The sequence below is a fragment of the Siphateles boraxobius genome, unplaced genomic scaffold (assembly GCF_051911475.1).
Source record: "Siphateles boraxobius isolate OS27281-9 unplaced genomic scaffold, OSU_SipBor_1 254, whole genome shotgun sequence".
Taxonomy (NCBI): Eukaryota; Metazoa; Chordata; class Actinopteri; order Cypriniformes; family Leuciscidae; genus Siphateles; species Siphateles boraxobius.
Genome location: NW_027508870.1, coordinates 80001 through 90000, shown reverse-complemented (window position 1 = coordinate 90000; position 10000 = coordinate 80001). Strand labels below are relative to the sequence as shown.

At 35.9% G+C, this 10000-nt stretch overlaps 2 protein-coding genes across 2 annotated transcripts in view; both read left to right on the top strand.

Moving 5' to 3' along the window:
* The window catches only part of LOC143751378 (tether containing UBX domain for GLUT4-like), a 30633-nt gene extending 29921 nt beyond the window's left edge, over positions 1 to 712 (top strand). The window contains exon 17 of the mRNA XM_077243947.1: positions 591 to 712. Coding sequence (XP_077100062.1) covers positions 591 to 601 — 11 coding nt within the window. The 3' untranslated portion in view covers positions 602 to 712. The remainder of the gene's footprint in view (positions 1 to 590) is intronic.
* A 7592-nt stretch (positions 713 to 8304) lies between these two features.
* On the top strand, positions 8305 to 9273 carry LOC143751374 (myeloid-associated differentiation marker-like protein 2). The gene has a single exon (XM_077243941.1). It carries the CDS (start codon positions 8305 to 8307, stop codon positions 9220 to 9222), a length of 918 nt encoding a protein of 305 aa, XP_077100056.1. The 3' UTR covers positions 9223 to 9273.
* The last annotated feature ends 727 nt before the right edge of the window (positions 9274 to 10000 follow it).

The window sequence follows — 10000 nt, the reverse complement described above, 5'->3', positions numbered from 1 at the left end:
AAATAACAGAAATGTTTTTAATAGTTTTAGTTAACATAGTTGAATAACACAAACAAAAGGCAAGTGTTTCGTTTTTAGTCAAACATAAACTCAATTGATTTTTACACAGTTTAAGCCATATTTCATAATATTTGTTTTATTTCAGACAAACAATGTTTCAAATTATGTTTATTTCTTTTTTTTAAAAGAAGACATTTATGCTTGCCAAGGCTGCATATATTTGATCACAAATACAGTAAACAGTGAAATATTATAATAATGTAAATCATCTGTTTTCTATGTGAATATATAGTAAAGTGTAATTTATTCCTGTGATCAAAGCAGAATTTTCAGCATCATTACTCCAGTCTTCAGTGTCACATGATCCTTCAGAAATCACTATAATATGATGTGATGCTCAAAAACATTCATTATTATTATTAAACAATGTTGAAAACAGTTTAATATGTTTGTAGATGGTATGCTTAACATGATAACGTACTTCAACATCCATGTGGGCCTTTTCTTATATTAATAAATAGTTTTTTTTAGATTTATAGAACTGTTTAATATATGAAATGTATATTAAATTTCACACTGTATGTTTTCAGGAAAGAAGTGACGTTTGATCAGCGCAGGAGGACGAGAGCGTTTGGATTCTCCGGCTGCAGTAGTTCAATAGTTTAACAATACTTCATGCAAAACTTCATCAATTAAACAATGGTTATTGCCAGTTGAGTTTTCTCTTTTCTGGCATCAGCTGTTTCTAAGTAGTCCATGACTGCGTCTCAAATTGAATACTTTAATTGTAATGCTGTCACACTCAGTTCTTTTAGTATTATTAATATACTATAGTATTTATTCATATTTTTAATAAGCTTTCCTTTTTATATTTTCCTTTTTCTTTTTCATGTACATTTTAGTAATTCTATGTGCTTTTGACATTTTAAGTTTTTAATATGTGTGTGTGTATATATATATATATATAGCTGTAATTTATTTTTGTTTTAGTCATTTTAATAGCCTACTTAAACTTATTTATCTTTAGTAAATTCCTTTGCAAAATTTGTAAAACCCCCCTCCCCCCCCCCAAAGTTTTTTATGTTCAAGTTTACTAATATTTATATTTTATTTATATCATTTTTTCAGACATCACCTTTTTGTGTTGACAACTCTGGGTCCCTCTGTACTAAAAACTGGAACATTACTCCTTTGCGTATTTGGCGTATAGGCGAGACGGATCCATGAAAACGACTAAAATCGCTGTGTTCTGCTGTCAGGCCAGTAGATGGCGATATTCTTTTTAAAGAAACACGTCTATAGACTGAACACGCATGACGTTTGCGTTTTTGTAATTTACATGGAGACGATAATGGTATCGTTTTCAAAAACTTCCACTTTGGGTTCGTTTACTCAACGTACCAAAAAACATTTTTCACATATCAACATTATCAAAATGATCCCGTTCACACGGATCTGCAAAAACGACTAAAAGCGGTGTATTCTGCTGCCAGGCCAGTAGATGGCGATGTTCTTTGTAAAGAAACTGACTGAACATTTAACACGCGTGCGCATGATGTCATAATTTTCACAAATTCGCGTTTTTCTAGTTTACACAGAGATGTTAATAGTATCGTTTTCACACACTTGCAGTTTCCCTTTTTCCAAAAGTTTGAATTTTTGGGCACCCGAAACGCCGTTGTCGTGTAAATGAACAAAGTTTTCTGTTCCAAGTTGAAAACAGTGTTGTATAAACCGCCCTTAGTTTTCAAACGAAGATTTCACGTAACGCACATGACGTCACAGTTTTCACAAGTTCATGTTTTTATAGTTTACATGGAGACGAAAATGGTATCTTTTTCAAAAAATTGTGTTTACACGACGTACTAAAAACGGAAAAGCGTTTTCACAAATTCACATTTTTGGAGTTTCCACACAAATGAAAGCGATATTGTTTTTAAAAAACTTCCACTTTGGGTTCGTTTACACAACATACTAAAAACAGAAACTTTTTTTTTTTGCATTTTCCACCTAAAAACATTATCAATATGATCCCCGTTCACGTGGATCCGCGAAAACGACTAAAATCGTTGTATTCTGCTGCCAGGCCAGTAGATGGCGATGTTCTTTGTAAAGAAACACTTTATAGACTGAACGATGCATGCGCATGACGTCGTGTTCACAAATTCGTATTTTTGTAGTTTACACGGAGTCGATAACGGTATCGTTTTTAAAAACTTGTTTTCATTAAAACGTTTGTGTAAATGAACGGCCAAAACGCATAAAAAGTTTTCTGTTTCTAGTTGAAAACAGTGTTGTGTAAACAGCCTTTAGTTTTCAAACGAAGATTTCAGGCATTTTGCGAAGCTGGTAGTGGGTAAGCGATGCTTTGATGTAAACGCTGCCCGTCTGGAGGAACTTCAAAGTGTCCGGAGGCTCTGGCACTCGTCATCTCTCCACTAGCCGCGGCCCCGTCGACTCGGTTAATGAGCTCCAGCTGTGGCGGCTCTTTGATGAAGGACCTGCTGAGGGTTAGCGGAGCCGCGCAGGTGAGCTAATGCTTGCGCGTCCACAGTTTAACCCGTAAAACACCGCCTTGTTCTTCCTCATCGCGTTCAAAGGTAAAAGTGATCTGCACTACAATTGAAGAAGACTTCAAAAAGTCCCCCTTGTGGTGAAGATCCCGATTTTAATGTTGTTTATGTGTCTATGTGGTGTTTTTAATATACTTTAAGACAAACCATGTATAAATTCATAAGTCTACAGCATTGCTGAGTATTTTCTCCTTAAAACTGCAGTGAACCAAAGACAGTCTCAAAAACACGGTTTGAAATCGCTGGTGTTTCTGACGTCACAAACTACCTTGTAACCAATCAGATCAACGTGTGATCGTCAACGAGTGGATCTCTGAGTGAGTGAGTGAGTGGAGGCGGGGCTCATTTGCATATTCATAGAACCGCGAACACTAAACGAGGCAAGGGTGTCCAGTTACATTCAAGCTATATTTATTTATTTTTTTCATTTTTTTTTTTTCATTTTTTTCAAAACTTTACATATGTCATTTTGGTGAGCAAAGATGTGTTGTTGTTTTACTACGGGGGGAATTTAAGAGTTTATGATCTGCATCACATTTAAATTAATCTAAACGCATGATAATAATGTTTCTAATTCAAGTTCAAGTATTTTTGTAGTTTCTCTCCCTACAGTGTTTCAGTAGCACCACTGTGCAAAACAAACATATCTTACAAGACAACAAATAACACACTTAGACTAATCGTGTTTCTGTGCTGATCCAGAAGAGGTTGTTCGGGTCCCTCTAGTGGACGGACTTCATAAGCTCGTTCACAATGCGCGTGCTGTACTTTTGGTCACGTGTTTTCACTAGTGTTTTCTTCGCACGTGGATTCCTACCGTTGATGATTTGACATAATTCAGGATTGTTAGTTTCTTGAAAGCTCATCCTGAATTTACACGTGGATCTGTCTTCCCAATGCACACAAGAACACAGTATATCAGACAACTTAATCTAGACATTTGAATCAAATCCGCAAATTAGTTTGAAGAACCGAATTAGCCAGAGATCAGTGATCATGATTACAATATCTGGCATCTGTCAATCATCTCAACGGACCGGCAGTACAGCGAGTGAACAGCAGAGGGCGCTGTTGTTAAATTTATCTTTATACAGGAGTCAAACTGTTTCCAGGACCAGGGTTATTATCCAGGTTATTATCGTTCTACAACTTAAAAAAGTTACTTGAAATGAAGTAAACATTAACTGAAAATAATATATATATAAAAATTATATTAAATATAATAAAAGTATAATCCCAGCAAGTTGTCTAGAAATATTAGCTACTCATTTTTATCTAGTTTAACTTGTTCTAAAATAACCAAAACTGCAACTGATATAAAAAAAAAAACCTAAGAATAATTATTTGTTTTTTAAACAAATTTTTAAAAAGAAAATTAGGCTACTAACGGAAAAAAAAATGTTTTAAATAAAACGCTAAAAAAAACTAACTTTTCAGTCGCTGTCTGCTGTTGAGAAGAAGGAAGATTATATCTTGACCGAACATGACGATATAAACTGAAAGTGAATTTGAATATGTTTCCAGCATATTTGTTTCTGGTGTGATGATCAGTGTTTTTGTTGTCAGAAATGTTACAGCTGTTATGTTTTTAATCCAGTAAATGAGTCACAGTTGCAGCTCGAACATTGAACTTTAAAGGAATGACCGATAAAATATATTTTAATAAAAACATAAAAGCAAGTCAACTTCAACCGAAGCTAAAGTTCCGCTAAATATGTTATTGTCTCTCCCATATTAGCCTGTTTAATTTAGTCAAATTACAATGTGTGTGTATGACTTTGTATAACAATAATGATTTTGCAACGTGAGCATCATAGATCATCCCGTTATAAACTCTCTTGTAGATGTTCTTCATGCAAAAGCTGCTCATGTATGGATTTAAAGGTTAGTAAGTCTTGTAGCACTTTTGTTTTAATGTTTATCTCAATGCAATGATTTGACGAGTGTTTTTGTTAACGTAAATACATGATGCAAAGGAGTTCAACTCAAAATGAAAATTTCCTAATAATTTACTCACCCCAATGCCATCCAAGATATCCATGTCTTTCTTTCCTCTGTGGAAGAGAAATAAGTTTTTTGAGGAAACTATTTCTGGATTTTTCTTCGAATAAGATCGCATAATAATAATAAGCTGCGATCGTGCACAGCATTTTCAAGCACTTCAAAGATCTTTGAAACTGCATTGATTTGGACTTCAAAACGCTGGTCATCATTGAAGTCCATTATTCAAAGAAAAATCCAGAAAAAGGTTTTCCTCAAAAAACTTATTTTCTCTTCCACTGAGGAAAGAAAGACATGGATATCTTGGATGGCATTGGGGAATTTTTTTCATTTTGAGGTGAACTAATCCTTTAATTCATGAATGCATAATAGTTATGCATTAAATGGTCTATATGTATAATTGAGAAACCTGTGTTATAGCGACACCGGTGGCCGTTCAGTGAAACTGCAGCAGCGCTTACTGCTCGTGCTCGTGAACAGTAACACACACGAGTGTGAATCAAGACTCCAGATACTCACGGAGAAGATCTTTTAGTTCTTTACTTAGAAGTATAGAAGTTGGAAATAGCATTTGCAGCGATATACTGTTAACGAACATGAACCACTGCTGAGAAAGACGGACAGATGAATAATATGTGCTGATCTTTCCTCTCATTAACTAAATAAACACAGAAATGAGAAAGCATCAGTTCAGAAAGCATCTGATCATAGTGATGTGTGTGTTTACAGCAGATCTGACATTCATCATGTCCACAGATAAGCTCATTAAAATACACTGTTATGATAGTCTGATTATAAAGTATATTTGAGACTGTAGACTATATAGATTCTTGAGCTTCTTCAGGATTTACTGAAGAAAATTTGTTTTTGAAGTATGAAAGTATTTCTTTTCTTAAGCTTTGTTTTTGTTAAACTATTGTCACTGTTTTTGTGATTCAGCTCAAACTTATATGGTTTAAATGAGTGGTATGTTAACTTTAAGCTAGTATGGTTAGCATGTATCAAGGTGAATTGTTTAGCTAGCACAGGAGGTTTTAGTCTATGTGTTTTATCATGGCTGACTGTCCCCGTACAGTGCATAAACATAAAAACAGACACATTGCAGTATTTTTAACATTTTTTTCACAAGTTTTTACTTAAATATAATATAGTTCATCAGGTTGGAGCAAGGACAGGAGGTTTATGTTTATGTGTGTGTGCGCGCACGTGCAGATGTGTGTGATCGTACGTAACATATTGTTAAAATGATAATATAAAATATAGTTAAAAAATAGGCTAAATAAAAGTTAATTGCCTCACAAATTATTTAATTCTTCCTATGTCACTAAAAGCCTATATTTTATATCAATTTGAATATTTGACATCTAGACAAATCTATAATTGTCATCTAATCAAAGCTGATGAATAAATAACACTGTAATATTATTATAACTTACATTTTTGATAATAAACATTTTGCTAACACTGACATATACTGTAATATATTGTATTGTTACATGTTGCAACTGTCCCCATCTGACTCCTTACATTCAAATGCAAATTGTGAAAAATGTAGATTCTGTAATTATCTTTAAATGGTTTAGACTATGTTTAAACATACATATGTAAGTTTATTGTATAAACAATTGGTTTGTCTAATCCAAACCGTCTTTAGTACATCTACAGGCTTTCATACAATCTAAAAAATGCTGGGTTGTTTCAACCCAACTTTGGGTCAAATATGGACAACATTTACATTTTTTTAATACAATTTTTAACCCAATGTTTGGGTTAGTCCATATTTTACCCAACGTTGGGTTAAAACAACCCAGCAGTTTTTAGAGACAACACAAGGAAGATCTCATTATTTAAGTTTTGTTACAAGCTGTTCACACATCGGCAATAAAAAAAAGTGATTAGAAAAATCGTACATATAGCCTCTTTAATGCATAGAAATACATGAGGTTCAAAATGACATTTGGAGTTCATTGCATGGACAAAAAACGCAGAGGCGTTCTTCAGAATATCTCATTTCTTTAGTTTCACAGGTTCAGAACCACATGAATGATCATCTCAGGTCTTTAACTCACACGGAACCTGGAAGATTCCTCTCAGAACGACCACAGACTCGCAGTGCAACTCGATAGTCATCAGTAATCCAGAATATTTAACCCTTCATTCTTCAACTGCATGCTTGGAAACCCCAAGTGACTCTCTTGTGTCTGTGTCTAAATGTGTTTATATATAGAATAACTGTGCGATTCCTTCACAGGTGTTTCTGGACACACATTCCAGCCGCACCCTCATCGAATATAGACATAACCTCCTCAGTGCACAGACAGATCTTCTCTTCTCTGGACTGGTTCTGCTGCGAAGGACTCGGACTGGAAGGTAATAATGGATCTGATGTTAATGATCCCTGTGAGACTCTGGCTGTTTTGACGGTTTTGTTTTTTGACAGATAGTGAGTCACGCGCTCCAAAATAGAGTCATAAATACTTCACGCACCCCGAGGAGAAGAAACGGCCTCGAATCTGCTTCTGTGGAAACCCAACAGGAATCTGTGCGTCACGACGGACATCAGGCTTCCTGCCGCTGGATCTGTGGAGCTGCAGATATTCCATCATACAAATATATCAAATACTCTGTTCAAAAGTTTGGGGTCAGTAAGAATTTTGAATTCTTTTATTCAGCAAGGACACAATAAATCGATCAAAGTAACATTAAAGAATTTTACGTTGTCACGAAAGATCAAATAAATGCTGTTATTTTGAACTTTCTATTCAAAGAATTCTGATAAAAGTATCACGAATTTCACACTTTTTGTGTTTCATTTCTATTTTTAACATTATTTATTTTAATTTTAAAAACTATTTTACCTAATTCACTTAGTGTGTTTTATTTTGATGTGTTCATGGTACAAGTATTTGAATTTGACATTTTTATTATTTAACTTAAGTCTTATTCTGATTTGTTTTTGTTTTACATGTTTATGATTTAAAAACATTTTTAAGAAGTGCTTGTTTTCATTTTTTTATGATTATACATTTTACTGTTTGATTTCATTTTAAAATTATTTTATCTTAATTCTACATTTTTATGATTTAATAAAGTTGTTTTATTTGTTTTCATTTTACATGTCTATAATTAAATGCATTTTAAGTGTTTTTTATTTCTATTTATTTTTTTGTTACATATTTATGATTATTAATTTTTAGTGTTTGATTTAATTTTAAAATTATTTTAATTTTACATTTTTTTCATTTAATTTAACAAGTTTAATTTTGTATTATGCAGTATTTGTTTATGATTTTTTAAAAATATTTTTTAAATTTTACATTGTTAATTATTAGTGTTGGATTTCATTTTAAAACTATTTTAATTGTACATTTTTAGTTTAGTTTTGATTTGTTTTCATAAATAAGCATTTATTTTTGAATTTTATATTTTCATGATTATTAATTTTAGTGTTTGATTTAATTTAGAAATTATTTTAATTATTTTAATTTTACATTTGTATAATTTAATACATTTTTAGTAAGTTTAGTTTTGATTAACACAACTGTTTTTAACATTGATAATAAGAAATTTAACTGAACTGGAAAAAAATTACTCTTTAAATATCTCTACAATAGAAAACAGTTTAAATATCAATATTACTATTTGTATTTCTGATTAAACAGATGCTGTCTTGGTGAGACTTTTGACCGAACCCAAACTTCTGAGCTCTTGTGTAGCCGAACGTAACGACATGAGCGTCTCCGCTGGACATTATTTAAACGTTGCGGGCGTGTTCTCCCCCATCGGTGCTGCGCGTGTGTGTCAGCTAACGCTGTCCTGCGCCGTCGTCTCTCTGGTGATCCACGCCGCCGGTTACAGCGCCACCTACGGGACGTTCTGTATGGCGGTTTGGACGTCGTGCTTCTCCATCACAGTGTGTGTGTTCGTGCTGGACGTGACCCGCCTTCACGCGTGTCTCCCTGTGTCGTGGGAGAATCTAACCGTGACGTTCGCGTCTCTGTCCGTGTTGCTCACGCTAACTGCGTCTGTCGTGTATCCCGTGTACTTCGTGCGTGCGGACGACTGTCCTTCCAACAACTGCAACATACGAAACTACCGTATCGCGGTGACCGTGTGCTCGTGGGCGGCGTGCGTCGCGTACGGGACGGAGGTTTTTCTGTCGCGTGCTAAACCGGGTCGTGCCGTCGGCTACATGGCGACTCCATCCGGCATCCTGAAAGTGGTGCAAATCTTCGTAGCATGCGTGATTTTTGTGATGCTAGCTAACGGGAGTGATTTCTCACGCCACGTGGCGACGGTTTACTGCGTGTCGGTGTTCGGCGTGTGCTTCGCCGCGTCGGTGCTGCTGGTGGCCTTGACGGTCTCGGGTCGTACCGCGGCGGTGCGACTGCCGTTCGAGCGGGTTGTGGTCGTCTACACGTTCGTAGCAGTGCTGCTATACTTTAGCGCTGCTGTGATTTGGCCCGTGTTTAGCTTCGACCGGAAGCACGGCACTCCACTACGACCGCAGGGCTGCCCGAGCGGAAAATGCTCGTGGGACGTGAAGCTCGCCGTCGCCGTGTTGTGCTTCATCAACCTCTCACTTTACATCGCAGACCTCGTGTATTCGCAGAGGAGCCGGTCAGTGGCGCAGCGTTCTCGAGTCTAGCGAGAACATGCGTTGATGAAACCGTGAGACTGTAAAGACTACGTCTGTCCCTTACATTGTGTAATAAGTTTTGTAAATTGTAAAAAAATATGGACGTAGAGTCCGTGACATCACGCGTAGTGTTTCTGAAGAGCGTTTTTGAAGCCCAAAGTGGGCGGAGCCAGCCGTCGCTATCTTGGCAGCGTCACTCCTGGATAACCGAACAAGTGCAGCGATTAGCTGAGGTGTCGTGACGCTAACAGACAGCAGACAAACGTCTAGTAGCGACATCAGCGGAAATCTACCTGTCACTCAAGTGGCCACGCCTTTAATTATGCACAACTTTAAGGCTTAATATAATTTACATGGATGAGTTATTAAAAACATTAACCTCCCTCACAGTCGTCATGAAGGGCAAAATTAGCTATTTAGACCAAAACCACTTTTTGCACCAGGCTGTGAACATGTTTTTTTCTGCTGTAAAGTTGGGCATTTTAACATGCGAGTCTATGGGATTGAGTTTCTTTTGCAGCCGGTCTCTAGTGGCCAGTGGATGAACTGCAGTTTGAGTCACTTCCATGGTCTAACCTAAATAAGTGATTCAAGTTTGTTTCATAATTGATGCATTTTGCAAAGTCAACAGTGACTGTGATTGTGCACCAATAATGTCATCAAGATGTTTATGTGACAGATGCATTGTGTGTACAGTCATTATTGAACTGAACTGAATCAACACTGAACTGAATTGTCTTCTCGTTTCATAACTGATGAATTGAACTGAATTGAGCTTAATAATGAC